Below are 19,417 nucleotides of genomic sequence, written 5' to 3'. Positions count from 1 at the left end.
TTGTTCAAATGACGCACTGGTTTCTCTTAGCGCTAATTTAGAGCCTTGTCCAGTATCCACGAAGAGTACGCCTTTGAGTTCTCAGACCTGCTCAGGCTGGGCTTCGTCAGCTTGTTTAAAAAGTCGTTCTTCAGGTCCTTCCCGGACGACTTCAAGAAGTCTGACTCTGAGTCGGAATCCGAGTCCGAGCCTGAGTCTGAAGAGGCGCACTTCCTCTGCCTTATGAGAGGCAAGTGGCCCTGCACTCCGTTCAGCAGGCTCTCGAGTGCGGCTGCCAGCCGCTCCTCCACCGTACCCTCGGACACCTCAAAACTGCTGAACTTGAAGAGCGAGGACACGTTCTTCTGCAGCAGGCAGTTTCCTGAGAAGTACAGGAGTATTGAGGACGGGGGACTTGCCCTGCTGCCTTCCACCTTGAGCACGTTGGTAGCCGATCCCACGGTGAACTTGACCTGGGGGTACCTCCTCGCCAGCATGCTCCAAGCCCGCCTCAGCAGGCCGCTCTCCTTGCTGTCGTCCAGGAGGAGCACCGGCACGTAGTAGCCCGTCTTCTCCGACAGGTCCGCAAACTTCGAGTCGCCCTCGTCCTCGGAGTCACCGTCGGCTCTGCTCAGCTTCGACGCGCTCGTCACCTGCTCTACGAAGTTGTTCGCCGTTATGTTCACTGGGGTTCCGTAGCTCGGCGCCCTGCTCGCGGCCAACTTCTTCTTCCACTGCTTCAGCCGAGACTCGCGCAGCAGCTCCTCCTCGGCCTTCTCCACGAACGCAGAGTCCAGCTCCTCGTTCGTCTTCTCCTTTTCCAGCTTCGGCAGGTTGCCGTGCTTCCTCTGTATGTCGTCCCACTCAGTGGTTACGTTCGTCGGATGTGTAGTCGACATTGGCACGAATATTAAGACTCTGTTTTAAATTATACACAAACAAGCAGTATATTTTTACTAAATTAATCTACATATGCTTCGATCACATCTCCCACTTTAAAGTCGTTAAAATCCTGGAATGTGATCCCACAAGACTCAGTTTCGAGTATTTCTGAAGCTTCCTCCGTGGTTCTTCTCAGTGAGGATATTTTCCCCTGTTAATTTATTAAAATTAGTCTATTTAGTGGTTCTTACGTAGTATAGAAATTTATCGCCCCTCATGACTCTGAAATCGTAGCTCGGCTCCAGCCTTCCAAAGGTCACCACACATCCTGCCGCTTTTCTCTTCTAAAAAAATTAGTTGTTATTTTTATCCCATATTGTTCTACTTTTAGCTGTGTTTTCATCACTCGTATCCTGTATTTACCTTTGATGCTTCGAACAGTTTAAGTATTTTGGCTGTTCCCACCAGTCTTCCCAGCTTCTTTTCTCCCAGGTACTCCGGCAACTCTTCCTCCACCTTCTTCACAATATCCACTATATTGTCTCCAGTTACCACCTTGATGCCTTGTTTTCCAAGTTTTGTCTGAATAATTCATCATTACCACTGACGTGTGCGAATATTTATTGTTTACTATCCATGCTATCAATCATATGGCTACCAAAGTTCCTACTAACGCAATAATTACCTCGAGTGTGTTCGATATGGGCGAGTTACATGCTACCACCAGCCCATTCCCTTCCAGTACTCCCACATCGTCCTACTCGCCCTGTTACTTCCACTGGTTTACGCACCTGCTTCAAGTTCCCTATGTTCGCTTCCAGCACCTTGTATTTACATGTTCTGCTGACTCCTATGCACTTGAGTTTTTCTACTGCTACTTTTATTGCCTCCGCCATCGCTTTTACGTCACTTCTCACTAGCGCTGGCACGTACTTGACGCTATCGTTCTCCTCGTTCTACAACATAATGCTACTCTCTCGTTTACCTTATCTAGTCCCTTTAGAGCCTCACTCATTCTCTCCGTCAGGATTCTATTCATTTCGTCCTGTGTCGAGTGTATTTTATTGATCTGCGGTAATAGTCAATCATACTGGCGTCAGTCGTCGTACCTCTGTCATCGTGTCCGACTCGTCTTCCGTTCCGTATGCTTGGAACGTACTTCCTGGCTCTGCTGTTGTCTCCTTATCGAACCCGTAGACGTATCCGCACTCCGATTGCGTCAATTCTTTCATGAGTTCCCCTTCGCCGTTCCTTATTGACTTTATCTTCACACTTGCCACTCCGTTGACCAGATTGTCCCCCTTCCTAAACTCGTTTCATTAGCTTAAATTATTCAAGGTGCTGATAACTATCTCATTAATAACTCTCTTCCTTTCTTCTGTATCTATGTTACCAATCTCCTACTTTAGTGTCCCCTTGTTTACCAATAATAGTGAGTAGAAGCCCTGATTTTTACTTTTTCCTGAGTCCAGCACGTATCCATGTGCCTTTGCGTTCCCGTCGCTCTCTGACTTCCTCCTTTCTGATATTGACGATTGCAGTATGATTGCTTCCATCAGCGTCTCCCTGTTTGTTTCTGAGTCTTCCAATGTTGAAAATGAGATCATTTGATACTCTCCTCCTATCTGCTCCAGGTTTATTCCTGCACTTGCCAACTTCGATATTACGCTTTCTATGTTCTCCTGGGACGACTCATCAAGCTTTGTTAGAACGAACAGAAATGGCACTTTCATCTCTTTACACCTGCTTATTGCTTCTAACGTGTGTTTCGTCACTCCTGTTTCTGCTGAGATCAGTATCAGTGCCATGTCTGATGCTTTCAGAATATTATCTCTGATTGGACTCAGCAACTCATTTCCTGGCGTGTCAAAGAGCGTTATTGGGAACTTATGTTTTACTTTTCCGAAGTTAAAGTTCGATTCTGTCTCTGGCTCCTTTCCGCATAGGTTCTCAAACAGTGCGCTCTTCCCTTCTTCTGGCCCACCTAGCAACGCCACCACTGGAATCCTATCATCCTCTTGCGAGCAGTTTTGTTCCTAAGATTGTTAATTATCACCTCAATAAGATAATAATTGTTAAATATTCTAAAATGTGTAAGACGTTATGCAATCTACTGTGTCAACCACCTGCCTACCTATCTACACAACTATGTACATAACTACTTAATCAACTACAGTACTGTGTATGTACATCTACTTAACTAATCCAACAACTATGTATGTGCGCTTCTACTTTACCTTGAACTGGCTGAATTCAAACTCTTCTTCTTCTCTCTCCACTTCAAATATCTTCTTATTTTTTACAAAGTTTATTATTATTTTTCCCATCGTTTGCGATATCGTAGTCTCCGGATTAACCAATCCTCTTATCTTAAGCGATATGTAACTCATTACTACTTTCAAGTCTCCTCGTATTCTTCTTACGAACTCTCTTAGTGTGCAACTTTCCGACTCATAAGGCAGCAAGGATTCATATTCATTTACGAAGTACTTGGCAGTTTCTATCGGTGTTTTATAAACAGGTTCATGCTTCAAATCGTAAGCGTCCTCTTTATATTCTCTACTATACTCTTCACTCATCCTTTGTCCTCCAGCTGAATTATTATTATTATTGCAATTATATTTTATTTAGCCGTACCTGTTGTTAGTACTTCTGATACCATTTTATACTTTCCTCCCAGTTCAATTCCCTTTTCTGAATCCAATGGTATTCTGCATGAATATCCACTCGTCTTAGGTGGCACTGGCGTTTTCAGCACCTCTAAATCCACAGTTTCTCCTTTCTTAAACAACTAAACATCCATGATATTTAATCATTAACTATCTATGAGTGATAACAAAAATTAAAAAGGTTATGTGATATAGTTATTTAATGGCTCCTTTACTACTACTATCTAATGGAAATTTATTAACTATATATTTATGACTGTTGAATATCTTAATTTCTGTTACCTCCTTCATCTTGTATTGTATTGGGAACGTCAAGTATATTCCTGTGTTGACCAAGAAAACTTGCGCGAAGTTCTGGTTGTCCTCCAGCTTGAACACTGCCATGTTGTTCGTGAAGAATATCGGCGTCCCTCTTACTTTAGACCTAAAAGTGTACTGCGGCCTCCTTTCCGACGCGCAGCATGGCACCAACTTCGGCCTTCCCTTGTCGTCGAACTCCAGGGGGTCCTTGAGCTTAAACCTTATTAGGTGATCGATTTTAAACAAATCCTTCATTGAGGCCGTCGAGTACTCCTCTGGCATGTCCGATAGGCTAACTGACGCCTCCACCTTCTTGTCCACCAGCAACACCAGCGCGTCAAATGGCGTAAAGTAGTAGTGTATTATTCCGTCGAATTCCTCTCCCGGCTTTATCTTCGTCACTCCTGGCCACTCGTCGGTGTCGTCGTTCCACCAGACTATGTCTGTGTAAAACTTGAAGCTCGAGTACCTGTTAATTCTATCCTGGTCCCTTTCCTTTTTCTTCTTCCAAAACTCGTTCATATTGTGTGAAACCAATTTTTCTCCATAACTCGGTTCAATTTGTGGTTTAACTCTTATTGGCATCTGATACATTGTTGTTACTGGACTCATATTTGGAGCCTGGTACACTGGTCTAATTACTGGTGTCATTTGCGTGGTATAGTAACTCATTCCCATGCCCTGGTATTGATTCATCACTGGGTAAGGGGTGCTATTGTACATGTTCGTGTGTTGAAACTGAGGGTTATATTGTCTCGTGAGTTGTCTACTCGGTGGAAACGGTACTTTTGCTTGTATGTCGTTGCGATTGTAGTATGAGTGCCAATATCCTGGCTGATGTACTTGGCTGCGATGATGTGTGAAGCTGTGTGCAGGCGAATTAAGCCTTCCCTCTTGTTTTTCATCTTTATTCCTGTTCTCTCCGAAACTTCCATTCACATTTGCTATGTTATTTCTTTTAAGACTATTGTTACACAGAAAACATATTCTTTTTCCTTTGTTTTCTAACAGTGGAGGGGCTGAAAATTGTATTCTGGGTGTTGAATTTCCTTTTCTTCCATTTATTCCCACTGATAACACTGCTTTAATAAAGAATATATAGTATAGCCATGTTAATAGCTTCCATTTAGTTTTAGAGATCAAATTTATTTTAAATGAGTCGTACATCTAATTAGAGTCCTACACATTTAAAATATAAATCATACTTCATAGAATGATGAGAGCAATGAACTGTATGATACAAATTCAGAATATTTGTGTTTATAAAATCTAAAATATTAGAAAAGTTCAATAAACTTCTCACAACACCGCTTCACAGCCTCATTAAATATACACCGTTTTCATTTTTCTCACTTCATTATTTTTATTTATTATTGACTTTAATTTTTCCACTGCTCTTTTTACCTGTGTGTTGTTTTTATTTTTTCTTCACTTACTTCCAAACTTGTTACTATTGATTCCCTTTCACTGCGCTCACTATCTTCCTTACTTGCGCTATTTGCCTTTTGATGTGCTTCAATTAGTTTTTCTTGGTTTTTAGATATAATTTCGTGTATTTTGACTGCATCTTCCTTCTGGCTTACTCTGTTGATTATACAATATATCATTCCTAAGTTGTACTAATATTTTTGTTTTCAATACCCTTCATTAGACTTGGATTCCAATAATTGATCGCATTTAAATGATAGAAGGATTCTATACAGCTTCTAAACTCCATAATATCATTCCTTCTAAATATACATTTTTAACTTATTTTGTACCTTTCAATTTCTCCCAAAAGTGAACTTATAAATTCTATTGGAGCAGAATTATCCTGTTTAAAAATTACGTTTTGTACTCTTATTGTTGAATTTGATTGATATGTTACCTGGTTATTGACTGTGTAACACCTTTGGACCAATTTACAGCAGGACCGGATTAAACTGTATAGTCAATTAAGACCTATGGAAATAATACCTCAATATTTGTTCAGCATCAAATATTTCTGGGTGCTTGGAGAGACTAATAAACATTGAGTCCACCAATTCCATTGACTCAATTTCCTATTCAATTCTGATACTACTAAACTTACATAAAATTGCGATAAACTGGCAAGTGAGTCTATGAACGACTCTATATCCGACGGTCTACATTGGTTATACTAAAATTAATAATAATTATCCAATTTTCTTACTGATTTGAGTAGTCTTAGTATCATCTCATTCACAAATTCTGGGAATAGGTACGACTCCAATGAAGAGTGTGTTTCTTCATATTCTTGTCTATTTGTGTTCTCCAGTAAATAATTTTTATGAGTTCTTAGAAATAAACAAACATCAGACTCAACCATGTGTTTCTTCTATGAAAAAATGACAGTTAATTCAAATGTAAAATTGACACCAACGACTGATATTTATATGCCACTTTGGACTTATAATTGACAGTTTACCTGTTTTATTATTTTTTGAACCATGAAGTTGTGTATTCTTGAGTCAAACACTTGATTCCTACGGTGTATGTGTGCACTCCCTCGTTGTAACTTACTTTTCAAACCCCTTGTACAGAAGTATCATGTCGTTAACACAGCTGTTGTTGAACAGTAGCTCTTCACTTTCTGGGTCATTTAAAACGTATTCTCTGATCTACACAAATACATGGTTGATTCTCAAACCTTTGGTATGAACGATTGCACTTGGATTCCTGCCTTACTGTATGTGTGTAACATTCTCACCATTTCAGAGATTCTGCACATAAATGTTATGTTTGTTGTATTATTTTTTGTTTTTCTTCTTTTTTTTTACCAGTTTTACTGCTTTACACTTACTTTAACTCTTGCAGTAGTGCCATCAGTCTTGAGCTGCAGTGTGTGAATAATTTTACTGCTGAATCTGATCTTCTATCCTTCCAGTATGAAATGTCCTCCATGGTTTCCACCAGTCTCAATGCGCTCATTTTCGGTATCAAGTGTAACTTGTTTGATGCGAGAATGCTCAGAGGCTTCGTGTAGTACCTTGACATCTACATCTGAGCATTTATATCATCCAAACCCATTTCATCATTTTATCAGCCGCTGTTTATTCAAATGAGTGTGTTTGCACGTTTTAATGTACATAATATGTATCGTTTATTCGAAGAACATTGAAGCCCGACTGTGGGAATTGGATGGTTATTCGTTTGGCACCTCCAGCTCCCCGTTGTCGATCTTTGCTTGCAGGTCTCTGGGCTTCTGGTTGTCAACTGTGCATCCAATGGCGTTACATGTGCCCAGGATCTCCTTTACGGTCCCCCTCATTGACTTCGCCATCGAGGTTGGCCTCATCGTTCTTGCGACTCCCATCACTTGATCCCATGTTAAGTTTCCATTGTGCTTGATGTTCTTAACCTTCTTGCGATCTCTTAGCGGTTCTTTGAGCTCTCTGATCAGTAACGCTGTAGCGCTTGGTTTGATTTCCACCTTCGCCTGTCTGTTCTGTATCGTAAGCTTCACCGTTACTTTAATTCCCTTCCAGCTTGCAGTCTCTTTGGCTATGTCGTCTCCAACCTTCTTTGGCGACATTCCCAACGGACCGAGCTTTGGGGCGAGTACGGATGAGGGCGCTACTTCTCCTCCCAGTTGTCGCAAGTAGACTATAGACAATTATTAGACTAATAAATGATGCATACCGTAAACTATTTCATTTGGGTCCGGTTTCTTAGCCATCTCTTTGATCTAATCCTACAGTGACATTATACATGAAGAGCTACTTACCAGAATTATTCTTTTAAAGTGAAGCTATAATAGTTTCAGTGATTAATTAAAAATTACCCGTATAAAAATAGAAATAAAAAAGTTCTATATACATTTCACTGTGATTCCACATTCACCCCCCATTAGGCTATTTATTCTCAGATTAGTATGTGGCCACAAAGGTCTTTATATAAACACATTTTTAAATTTATCTTGAAACTGAACATGCTATTACCTGTTTGGACATAATATAATCATTATGTTTCCGGTGTATTCTTTTATATGCCATTTTAGTACACATATAAATACGTATTGCACATAATACGATTAAAGCTGGAAGTTGCGTGCCCACATTGACGGCGAGTTCGATTCGTTGTGGTTTGGGGCGCTGTGGTTGTTAAATCCCATTCCGTTAAAGAATGATCCTGGGTTAAATCCTGAATCCGGGTTAACGTTTGGACCCATGACCGGCCTTCCCATGTTCTGCGCCTGGATGTTCGGCGCAGAAGGCTCTCCAAACGGCATTTTGAGCTGGCCGAAATCGACCTTTCCCCCCTTGGCGTACTCGTTCAGAGTCGACTGCATCTAAAGCGTGTTGATCTGCGTTGTTCTCACCTTTCTCTTCATCATCCAGTGACCCAGTCTATCTGAAAAGAAAAGGAGCATAGCTGCAATTACGAAAAGGACTCCCGCTACCAAAGCTAGAGTGTAGCAGTACGACAAGTATGGGAACGGAATCTGCACATGGTGTTGTCAATGATGTACTGGTGGTTGCTTGAATACGGATACGAATAGTCTATTTAAGACGGCAACTAGAAATGCTGCTTTGGCCATCTGTTGGATACGATAATAGTATCCTCTATAATTTACTATAGTACTAATACCACGGTGGTGGTAACTTACCATTTGGGCCCTTATCGCTATAAGCCACGTTTTATGGGTCACCCTGTTCCAGTATATAGTGGAACCAAGGCATGCTACACCAGCGACAGCCCATACAGTCTGTATCTGTTATCAATACTGCAACTTACTCCGACTATGTGGATGTGCTTTCCAGTAATTATAGCCCATAGGAGTCCGAAACCTGCCGATGCTTCTACAACGACAAGGGCAAGCAAGAGCTAAAAATTATTAGTATTTGTAGCAATAGTATTAGTAGTAGTAATAACGTCAGTAATGGTAGCAGCAGTATTAGTAGGAATGGCAGTAATAATAGTAATAGCAACGTCAGTAATGCTAGCAGTAGTAGTGGCACAAATAGCATAAACTATTCCAAGTCCCAGTACCAGGTTATTGTAGCCCAGGAGGTTCTCGTACACCCTTATTCTCGCAGATATGCCGTCCCTGCAGGCAGCCGGGCACTCGTTGACGAAGAAATTTTTGTAGCCACCACGGTGGTTCTGACTTGAGTTTTGAATGGCCATGTAGCCCTTAGCCTATATGTCGGTTATAGGATGTTGCCAGAGTTGTTTACACTTCTCATACAGTGTCAATGTAGTGGACATTTGTAATAGGATTCAGTCGTTTTATTAATTTTGAGAAGTCTTTAGATTAATGGTTACGATAAGTGCATATTGCACGTACGATGTGTCAATGGCTAAAACATGAGGCTTACCTTCACGTTGCTGACCCTCTTAGCCCAGCTCTGCTTCGTCATGTAGTTGTCGTAAATCACCGTGTGGAGGCCGTACTTCGTCTCCTCCACCATGTGCTGGCGCTTGCTCGCCTTGTGTATGTAGTTGTATGCTGAAAGTGCGTCAAGGGGTCGCTCACTTACTTATTGGGCCTGATTGCCTCCAGCTCGGCAAAAATATGCTTATTGCCAGGCATACGATTCCCACGAAGGCCAACCCTGAGCATAAAAACCATATCCACCTCGGAACGGCCTGTTGGTTTGTCGCGCCGCCCGAATGACTAGAACCTCGTGCCATTTTATTTTTCAAACTGTTACTTTACACATCTGAGTTTTTATGTGCTTTATTTTTATATGTTTCCGCGGAATACTATATTTTAGTGTATTCGGATAAACTACTTCAGTTTTAGTTTACTTTAGACTAATAGTTCAATCTTCCTTTACAAATTGGCCTTTTTAAATTTTATTTAATTAAAAACTAGTTTATTTTTAAATAATTATTACTTAATTGCAATTATTTTTATAAATTTACCTTTTGCACGCACTTGGCGGCATAATGTCCATTCTCACCCATTCTCTCAGATTTCCGTTCTCGAGCCTTACTGGAGAGTTTGAACGAAAAGGATATAACACTAATAATATTTAAAGGCTATTCGAGTCCTACGTAGTGTGTATTGTGTCAGTTTACACATTTACAGTTGCCTCATAATCATGATGAACTTAATGAGGTAAAGCAGGTGTATTTCTATTATCTTCGGGTCAGTTTGTCTCATATTCGCCTCTGCGGCGTCCTGTATTACCAGATTCCTAAGGATTCTATTGTTTCTATCCAGTTACCTGTGGAAGTTTGCCTTTCTTTCGTACACCAGTCTCTCTATCAGGTTCGACGCGAACTTGTATCCCAGTTTAATTACTTGTCCGTACGTCTAAGCCTCCTTTTTATTTTTCTCTGCTTACCAGTTCAATTGAGGACGTGAAGTACAGCGTTTGTCTATCCGTTTGGTTTGGAACCTGTTGGGCCACCTCCTGAACCTTTAACGTGTTAGTTCGTCGATTTTACCGATTCGTACAGCTTCGCGAAGCCTTTCAGCGTCAGATTGTACAGTATTGACCTTGCCGTCTGCAGCGACACCAGCCCCTTTTCGCTGATCTACTTGTTGTTAAGCTTCCCTTGCCTACCTGGTGTGTATCCAGTATTACTGAGGGGTTTTCTTCCGCTTCTTTTATCAGCAGATTCCACAATCTCGCTCCCTTGATTCCCAGCAGTCTCTTTATTGATCTAAGCATGTATTTATCTACTCCTTTATCCTTTACCCAAATATCGCCTTCTCCTTCAACATTTTCTTCGCCTTATACCAGTCGAAGTAGTACGAGTTATCTAATAATCGTCATCATCCCCGTTACCGTGCTTATATCGCTAGTGCTACTAATTATATTTTTATTACCTTGAGGTGTGTGCACTACTAGATTATCAGTGTGTTTGGATAATCCTTGGAAGAACTTCATCAAGTATTGCGAATTGATGTTTTGGAACTCCTTCATTGCCATGATTTCTGACTGTATGTAGTCGTAGCGCACTACGTTTGGCCATCTTCCCGTATTGTTTTCAATCAAGATGTTCACAACGCTCTTGATCAGTGAACTATCTCCCAGTCGATTATATGCCAGCAGTTTTATTTCCTATTAATTATTTAACTTTACTTTACTTTATTTTACTTTACATGACTGTAGTTTACTGTACTTTGTAGTTCTTACTATGTATTCTACTTCTATTTATGTGCTTATTTATCCGTGTTTATGCACATATTTATATTCCATATCTCCTTACCTCTTTCAACAGGTGTTCCAATATTTTATCAAAATTGACTTTATACAGTTGATCTTCTCTCAGGTCATATGCCAGTCCATTCGAACTCGTGTACTTGTCCTTGGTTAAATTGTCCAAAACATCAAACATTCCATCGTAGGAGTACGTATATTCGCTGTATTTGCTCTACAATGTTACTATAAACCAGTTTCTCTGGTGTTCATATGCATAAAAACATATACAAACGCATACGACGCATAGGCTGTTACTGTCTATTTGTTTTCTGTAAAATTATTTGGTCATAACACTGTTTACTGCGATCCACAGTAACTGTGTAAGTGGTTCTCACTGTCTTACCTTGTGTTGAACAAATGAGTCAACGCATCTTATGTATCCTTCGTTTATCAACTTTGAAATCGACTCAAATATTGTGTGCGTTTCTATAATATATTATTCGCTCTCCTTCTCACCCATATCCTCAAACGACTCTCTTATCTTTCCTGGCGATACTATTCCATATTTTGCTATGTGGAACAGTATTTTGAATGTGTTTTCGTCCACTTTTTCCTTTGCTGTGTGTAGTAGGAATGGAATAAGCAGTATTGACAGTACATTTTCCGACTTGATTGAGTATAGTACATGTGTGACTGATTTGTTTCCAAACTGGGACGCATCCATCGCGTACTCCACCACGCCGTGGTGTATCAGTATCACCAGCGTGTTTCTCACGATTTTGAAGTCGTACTCTGAGTAGCTCACCAGCTTATGCAATGTCACTGGTCCTCGCAGTAGCAGGTGGCTCGCTATCTTCGCGGCCGCTTCTCCGAAGTAATATTCTAATATATGTATCACCAGATCGCACTCTATTGAATACATTGTGGAAGGCTACGCTTAATCATTGCTTCGCGCCGGTTCCGCCGGGCGGACTCGCCAACTTATGCTTACTCGTCATATTATCTAAGATATATGTACAGTTTCTATATTGATTATTCCTTTTACACAATTGCGATAATAATTTACACATGATTCGACTTAAATTTTTTCGTTCTGGCTTCATTCCTCTATTAGTGACACCATAATTTTACTAGCCTGTCCTTCCCACCTACACATTTATTAATTTCTGCTTTATTTGACTTCCTTTTACCTGACGCCACTGTTTTTCCGCAGTTGCTCCAATCCAGTGTGTATATTTCGTCTGCGTGTCCTGGGAGGTCGTACTTCAGCTTTCCTGTTTCTGCGTCCCACAGCTTCAGCGTCGAGTCTGAGCTTGCGCTCACCAGGTAGTTTCCTCTGCAGCTCCAGGCTATTCTGTACACTCTTCCTATGTGTCCTCTCAGCGTTTTAAGGTATTTTCCAGTTATTCCGCACCAAATTCTACACACTTAATTGCCTTCGGGCTCCTCCTACCTTATGCTCTTATCGAACGATGCTGATGCTAAGTACCTTCCGTTTGCTGAAAATGATACCTGTTACGTTTATTAGCATCATTTCATCTTTTTTCTCCTTATTCTCTACTCTACTTACGTGGTTTATTAGTTGTTGGTGCCCTGTTAGTCTATGTAACGGCTTATTGGTATCTGAATTTGGTATCCATATGAACATTGTGTTATCATCTGATCCTGACAGCAGCCTTTCTTGTCCAGATTCCTAACAGTTTCAATGACCACAATTTCTATGATTACAACTATTATTTCCTTTACCATGATACTATTGTTGTAGCTTTATCTTAGTTCAGGTCTTCATCTATTTTAATTTCAACTTACTTGTTTAAATCTTTTGTATATTTTCTTTGACTCTGCTATCATTGCTTCCATTGACTCGAATTTCGTTGTTTCTCTTTCAAAATTTTCAGGTGAATATGGTCCACTTTTTATTAGCCTACTCGTGTTGGACGTCAGTGTGTTAATCCAGTGTGCGTGTCCTACATATTCCATGAAATAGTCTTCCCTTAATTACACCATCAATGGCAGTCCTACTAATATCAACATCTTAATTCCATAAAAATACCATCCTTAGTTTTAACACCAAGATTTTATGCTATCTATTGTTTACTTTTACCTTTTAAATCCTTGATCAGAGCTCCTGTCGACGCTTCCCATACCTTTATTAATGTATCTCTCGATGATGAAAATATTCTATTTTCTTGTTCTGCTGACCACAGTACTTGTGATATTCCTCTCGTGTGTCCGGACAGTGTCCTTATACATGTGTAACTCTTCACGCTCCATATTCTCACTGTGAAATCCATGCTTCCGCTTGCTAGGTTTGGGTAGTTATCTGTGTTATTCATATTGTGTAATGGCTGCCATGCCAATGTGGTTACTGCCTATTTAAACTTGTGAATCTTAATTCTTTTTATATTTACTGCTTATATCTTTTATTTAATTATCTCAAATTTATTTATCATTAATTTATTTATCAATCCATCTATTTATCTATCTACCTAATATATCCTCTTTGTATCATTTTACTGTTATTACCTTTGTGTGTCCATTTAAGACTCTATTACTTCCTGTTTTCGGATCCCATATTATGACTTTATTGTCCTATAATATTGTTACATTTGCATTCCCACCTACCATTCCTCCTGAGGACAATGTGTTTCCGTCCGGTGACCATGATATGCTCATCACCCAGTTTTTATGGCCAGTGAATGTCTTAATTGGCGTTTGCGTTGATAAGTCCCAAACCCTCACCTATTGTTTATTTATTATCATTCATCACACTTAGGCAAACTAATAACTCTAATTGCGTATTCTCTATATTTTGTACCGTCGTGTCTCCTGATCCTGATGCCAAATATGCTCCATCTGGACTAAACTCTAGGCATAGAACCGACTCTGTGTGTCCTATATAAAATGACTCTTGGATTAAGTAACCTTGCAGCGACGAGGAACACCTTGTTACTGGCCTTATGCTGTATATTGAAATTGGAATGTACGTTATCTTAAACACCAGTTCTCCGCTAAACTCCTGCTTTGAGACGTTTAGTGCATCTTCCAGTGTCGTTTTAATCTCCTCGCTATTTTCCAGGATGAACGAGTACTTGTTGTTGTCCACATCTTCGTCGTAGTTCGCTTCCGTCTTCAGAAGCGCCTTCAACAACTGTTCTATTTGGTCCTTAGATAGGCTAAAAATTAAAATAAATTGAAATCACTGAGTACTTGATGGGAACAGTCGTGGAAGAACCCAGGAAGACGTTGTTCACATCCCGAAGTTGGATAATCACCTACGTAAATTAAAAATTAGCATTATATGAATTCGATAGTATAAATTAGAACAGATTTGTCAAAAAATTCCCAAAATATACCTCGGAATCTGAAGAATCCATTGTGTAGCTGTGTAAAAGAAACTGCGATATTATAATACAAAATTGACAGAATGGAATTAAATTAATGGAAAATTTCGTTAAATAAAATTATACATTAAAATAAACATATTTTAAAATATATATATGACATATATTCTGTATTGATTTAATTGTGCTTAAATGTGTGGAAGAATTCCTATTCATTATTTGTAAATTATTTTGTCCTTCCATGGAATCAAAATATGGATAGTTTATCATGGAAGTTAAATATGAGCATTTTATCAATGTAGACTATCATAATTAAGTCAATTCAAAATGCCCAAATGGTAGGAGGGAAAGCCATTTAACCATGGAAAAGGTGTAATTGCTATTTAACATGGACAAGCTTGAGGTTAGCAAGACTTTGAGTCTGGAAGGATGGCCTGAATACTGCTTCTGGGAAAGTGAAGTGTATCTAAAGGCCAGGAACTGTCGTTTTTTCAAAAAACACCTTTTCAAGTACCTTGACCATGGGACTAAGTTTTATGCCTTTTTTACCTGGGCCAGGAGATGGATCACACTCGTTTCTAAACAGTATGTTGAACCTTATAAGTTCTATCCTCTCCCAGTATCGGACCAAATTATGTATTGGCAGCCCATATTTTCGAAACGTGTTAGTGATGGGTTGATTAGTCTGGACAAAGAGGTTGCCTCTGGGTCGCAAACGAAGAAGAAAACTAAAAAGTACAAATCAGTAATGCTTCGTGCCTTATTCTTAACATTTTGGAAGCGGATGCTTTTGATTATGTTTAGTTTTTTTGTGTTAAACACCTCTACAATGTGTCTCGTTTTTATCGTTAAGAGGATTATTTACCTTATGGTTGATGAACCTGATAGGTATGTTTTATTATATTCGTTGATTTTATCATTGGCTTTTTTACAGTTTTTTATAGCAATATTTATGGATCACGCGAACTTTTATATGTACAGGCTAATTCATGTAATACAGTATCTATTTTCCATCACCATATTTCAAAATGGCCTATGCCATAGACGTAGGTTCGCAAATAACATAAACGGCTCCAACCAATTGAATGTGTGTAACCAGGTACTACACAGTTGTTCACCTGACTCAGAGTGTTCTAAAAATCCACTATTCTGTCAAGCTCTACGATACCAAAATAAAGATATAAACTCAAGAATATTCGCTTTCGAGTTTATGGATTCATACTACATCTCACTTTTTATTGAGTCGGTTATATATATTTTACAGTTCATGTTTAACTTCATTGCTGGGTTCTGGGTGGTTAAGCATTGCATACCTATTAGGGTTTGGCCCATGTACGTCTTTTATTTGTCGGTTACGTTCCTGATGGGTATTGTCGAACTTTTCAATACCTTGATTTTAAAATATATTTACGGCTTGAAGGATTATCGAATAAATAAATCTAGGGAGATAATTGCAGGATTAAACTTAATTGACAAAATGTGTATGGACGACATTGCACATAACATAATAACGCGCACAAGGAACAACGAGCTCATGTTACTTTTTTTAAGATTTTTACTGTCATTCCTCAATAGGTTGTTTGTAAACGTTCTTACATCGTTTTCAGTGTATCATGTCCTAAATGATTTGGTAAATGAAATTATCAAAACAAAGGATATTAAAAAATTTGAAACTGCTCCGCTGGTTGCAACTATGACTGTGATGCTCAAGATTTCAGATTCGATGTTGTTCGTACCTGACGCAATGAAATTTTTTACGTATTCTTTGATGTCATATCTCAGAGCTGAGTACTACATGAATGATTGTTCTCCAAACTTTTATATCAGTGACAACCGGTTTACTGGTTCCACTCAGACGTCCACCGACATCACTAGCATTACCATCCAAATACCTAACGATGTTGTTGTATATTACAAAGACGCCACATTCACATGGGTCAACACACGCGACGACCTAATAAACAAAAACTATGAACCGTTATTGAAGAACATCAATTTTGAACTAAAACGTGGTGAGATGGCAGTTGTCACAGGCTCAAAAGGTGCTGGCAAATCTAACTTTATCAAATCAATGCTTGGTGAGATGACCCTAGTGGGTGGCTCAATGGCAGTTATACCTCTACACACATCAATGCCAATATTTTATGCATCACAAGACATATTCCTGCAACAGGGTACTATTAGATCCAACATTGTATTTGGTCATAAGTTTGATGATAATTTATATAACACTGTGCTTAAAGCTGTGGAACTTGAGTATGATATATCAACCTGGGAGAAGGGTGACCTTAGAGTAGTGTCAGATAATGCCCATTCACTCAGTGGAGGTCAACGTGTAAGAGTAGAAATGGCTCGTGCAATTTATGCATATTTGGTGTTCCATAAAGTCAACAAGGAGTATAACAACAGTCAATGTTCATTCTTGATGTGTTTGGATGCCTCGTTTCATGGCCTAGATCCATATGTATCCAAAACTATATTCAATAACCTGTTTAACAGTAAAACTGGGTTATTGTCAAAGAATGATGTTTGTATTGTCTTATGTTCTACAAAAAGGGAACTTATAGGACTTTCGTCATCTGAAGTACCGTTCCTGAACATGTCCTTGTACAACATTGGTAATAAGAACCTGAATAAGATTAAGGATATTAGACATCCAGAGACGACTAGGAATGCTTTATCCTCCCGACTACAGGCTATACCAGCTGATGAAATAATAAAGTTGTGTGAATCTGGTGAAAACGGCCGCGAAGGGCGAATTTTACTAGTAACAAAAAAGTACGAGGATTCGTTGATAATAAGCCCTGAATCAAAAGTAACGAAGCAGAAGATCGGATTGGCCTTTAAGCCATATCTTATGTACGCAAAATCAATAGGGTTTCTATTTGTGCTTTTCATCATATTCACCATTGCTTACGAAGCCATTGAAACGTCCAAATATGTGCTTGCTGGTGATTTAGGAGGGGAAATATTGAGAACGTTAAGAAAAACATCAGATCCGGAGGAATACATCGAGGCATTCCAAAAGATTCGAAAATTGTGTGATGATACACTATTGAAAATTAAGAAACTGACAGTGACTCTTCTAGTTTTCTGCTTTTTTGCCAATTTCGTACTGACGTTCTGCTGCCTTCGTGGATGTAAAAGGATACACGAGTACTGTATAAATTCACTCATAAATAACAAGTCCTCCGTCGTGAGAATTAAGCAATACAGCAGTGAAATCGTAACATTCTTGGCTTCTGACGTCTTCATAATAGATGAGAACTTTGGCCCTTGTCTATCCACAATGCTGATACTGTTTATAGAGGTGCTTCTTCAGACGTTGATTTTGGCATATTACTTTCCAATTTGTATACCTTTTGTAATAATATGCATTTTTCTAATCATTAACTATGTGTTTAAAAAATTTGTTCACGCATCAAAAAACCTACAGATTGCATCCCTGGAATCTCTATCCAGGAACAATTCGGTTTGTCAAAACGCAGTTTCGTCATCGTCAACATATCGTAGCTTCAAGAAGGAATCCACCCTTTTGAGTAACGTAATAGAGTACACTGACTATTGTATAAGGTCCTGGTTCTATTCTAAGTCGTTCCTTTCATGGGCCTCCTTCGTCTCTAAGTTCATATTTTTTATAATGACATTATCGTCATTCGTTATTCCGATGATTTACCAAGAATTGACTGAGGTAACAGATTTTGTCGCAGTATACGGCTTTAACATTTTGCAAAATTTAAGGATTATGTTCACATTTACAAACCTTGTCGTCACAATCGCAAGGCTTGAAATGTTAATGTGCTCCATCAAGAGATTTGAGTGTTTTATACCGCCAGGTCAAAAGTGCAAGTTCCAAAAGTATAGAAATGTATACAAAGAGGAATTAGTACTGGATGTGAAATCCTACAGAGGTAGCGATTCTACTGAGACTGAAATAACTAAATCGCTAGTCTCAAGAAGAAGGAAAGAATTTAAAGAGGACAACAGAAAATTTTATTATGTTAGAAGACTTTTTCATTATCCCAAAATATCCATTTTAGATGTTGGTCGCTACCTGACTCCAGAACATACCGGTGTTGAGCTGAAAGATGTGTGTGTGTACACTTCTACCGAACACACTTCAGAGAGTATGATTCTGAAGCATGTTTCGGTTTCAGCGCATAGGTCTGAAATTATTGGTATGGTTGGTAGAACAGGTGCTGGTAAGACAACTTTGTTGTCAGTGTTACAAAACGTAGTTGAGAACAGAACAGGTCAAGTACTATTGGATGGCAAGGACCTGAATGACATCCCCAAGGTTGTCCTAAGACAGATTATAGGTGTGTTACCACAACTGCCATTTGTGTTCAAGGGTTGGACTATTAGGAGGTTCCTCGATCCCAGAAAGTTGTTTAGTGACGATGAGATTAACCAGGCCCTTAATGATTGTGGTCTTTTGGAATTTGTTAATGATATTCCCGGAGGCAAGAAGTTGGATACCGTTATAATACAAGATAATTTGAACCTTTATATGCCGACCAAAAAGAACATTACTCAGTTGAATACTGAAAACCTTAAGGAGTATTATGAAGAGTGTGATATGCTGCTTTCAAACACTCAGCTTAGAACCCTGTCATTGGCGAGACTAGTCTTGTATAAAAAACTGTATAGGGTAATTTTGGTGGATGAACCTCCTGAAAACTCAGATGAAAACGAAAACAGCGGATTTGACTCAGACAGAAAGGCGATTGGAGTACCCATATATGAGTTGCTTAAGACGCATTTCCAGCATTGTACCACGTTTGTTACTGCACATGATTCAAATGCCCTGAGGATGTGTAACTCCGTATGGATATTACACCACGGCACATTCATGGGTAAATGCGGCACTGAAGAGATCTTAAAGGACAATTCTATTGCCAATATAGTACAAAAGTTTGTAAAATAGACGGTGTAAATTATTGCTTTAATTTGTTGTTAATATTTTAGTTTAATACATAAAGTTCATAACCTGAACAAGATCTTTTGTTGATTATGTGTATTTATAATAAATAATTTTACTTGGAAAGTATTATTTTGATGTGATTCTTAGTACCATCAATTTCTAAATGTGTAAAATGAAAAATTAAAATGTGTTGATTAATTGGTAAATAAATGATGTTTA

At 39.0% G+C, this 19,417-nt stretch overlaps 7 protein-coding genes across 7 annotated transcripts; 1 reads left to right on the top strand and 6 right to left on the bottom strand.

Moving 5' to 3' along the window:
- Positions 1-32: 32 nt before the first annotated feature.
- TOT_040000623 (uncharacterized protein) lies at positions 33-878 on the bottom strand (the record flags this gene model as incomplete). Its single annotated transcript, XM_009694259.1, has 1 exon — positions 33-878. One exon carries the CDS (start codon positions 876-878, stop codon positions 33-35), a length of 846 nt encoding a protein of 281 aa, XP_009692554.1.
- Positions 879-940: 62 nt separating this feature from the next.
- TOT_040000622 (uncharacterized protein) lies at positions 941-6,827 on the bottom strand (the record flags this gene model as incomplete). Its single annotated transcript, XM_009694258.1, has 20 exons — positions 941-1,072; positions 1,113-1,205; positions 1,285-1,443; positions 1,547-1,618; positions 1,653-1,817; positions 1,971-2,166; positions 2,266-2,897; positions 3,099-3,454; positions 3,499-3,652; positions 3,813-4,997; positions 5,166-5,234; positions 5,267-5,439; positions 5,472-5,560; positions 5,591-5,752; positions 5,787-5,872; positions 6,004-6,168; positions 6,259-6,316; positions 6,354-6,451; positions 6,481-6,553; positions 6,634-6,827. The coding sequence occupies 20 exons, from the start codon at positions 6,825-6,827 to the stop codon at positions 941-943; spliced, it is 4,311 nt and encodes a 1,436-aa protein (XP_009692553.1).
- A 148-nt stretch (positions 6,828-6,975) lies between these two features.
- On the bottom strand, positions 6,976-7,509 carry TOT_040000621 (60S ribosomal protein L12; the record flags this gene model as incomplete). Its single annotated transcript, XM_009694257.1, has 2 exons — positions 6,976-7,436; positions 7,473-7,509. 2 exons carry the CDS (start codon positions 7,507-7,509, stop codon positions 6,976-6,978), a joined length of 498 nt encoding a protein of 165 aa, XP_009692552.1.
- A 354-nt stretch (positions 7,510-7,863) lies between these two features.
- Positions 7,864-9,467, bottom strand: TOT_040000620 (conserved hypothetical protein; the record flags this gene model as incomplete). Its single annotated transcript, XM_009694256.1, has 7 exons — positions 7,864-8,121; positions 8,152-8,274; positions 8,440-8,544; positions 8,574-8,657; positions 8,805-8,972; positions 9,152-9,282; positions 9,314-9,467. 7 exons carry the CDS (start codon positions 9,465-9,467, stop codon positions 7,864-7,866), a joined length of 1,023 nt encoding a protein of 340 aa, XP_009692551.1.
- Positions 9,468-9,861: 394 nt separating this feature from the next.
- On the bottom strand, positions 9,862-11,852 carry TOT_040000619 (uncharacterized protein; the record flags this gene model as incomplete). Its single annotated transcript, XM_009694255.1, has 10 exons — positions 9,862-9,976; positions 10,007-10,095; positions 10,127-10,195; positions 10,230-10,319; positions 10,349-10,448; positions 10,484-10,547; positions 10,615-10,849; positions 10,998-11,162; positions 11,334-11,416; positions 11,447-11,852. 10 exons carry the CDS (start codon positions 11,850-11,852, stop codon positions 9,862-9,864), a joined length of 1,416 nt encoding a protein of 471 aa, XP_009692550.1.
- A 188-nt stretch (positions 11,853-12,040) lies between these two features.
- Positions 12,041-14,307, bottom strand: TOT_040000618 (uncharacterized protein; the record flags this gene model as incomplete). Its single annotated transcript, XM_009694254.1, is given in 10 exon segments — positions 12,041-12,306; positions 12,497-12,623; positions 12,740-12,897; positions 13,035-13,302; positions 13,457-13,522; positions 13,538-13,672; positions 13,749-13,791; positions 13,918-14,106; positions 14,141-14,205; positions 14,287-14,307. The coding sequence occupies 10 exon segments, from the start codon at positions 14,305-14,307 to the stop codon at positions 12,041-12,043; spliced, it is 1,338 nt and encodes a 445-aa protein (XP_009692549.1).
- Positions 14,308-14,662: 355 nt separating this feature from the next.
- On the top strand, positions 14,663-19,201 carry TOT_040000617 (uncharacterized protein; the record flags this gene model as incomplete). Its single annotated transcript, XM_009694253.1, has 1 exon — positions 14,663-19,201. The coding sequence occupies one exon, from the start codon at positions 14,663-14,665 to the stop codon at positions 19,199-19,201; it is 4,539 nt and encodes a 1,512-aa protein (XP_009692548.1).
- Positions 19,202-19,417: the final 216 nt, after the last annotated feature.

The sequence above is a fragment of the Theileria orientalis genome, chromosome 4 (assembly GCF_000740895.1).
Source record: "Theileria orientalis strain Shintoku DNA, chromosome 4, complete genome".
NCBI lineage: Eukaryota > Apicomplexa > Aconoidasida > Piroplasmida > Theileriidae > Theileria > Theileria orientalis.
This window is presented reverse-complemented; position numbering and strand designations above follow the sequence as displayed.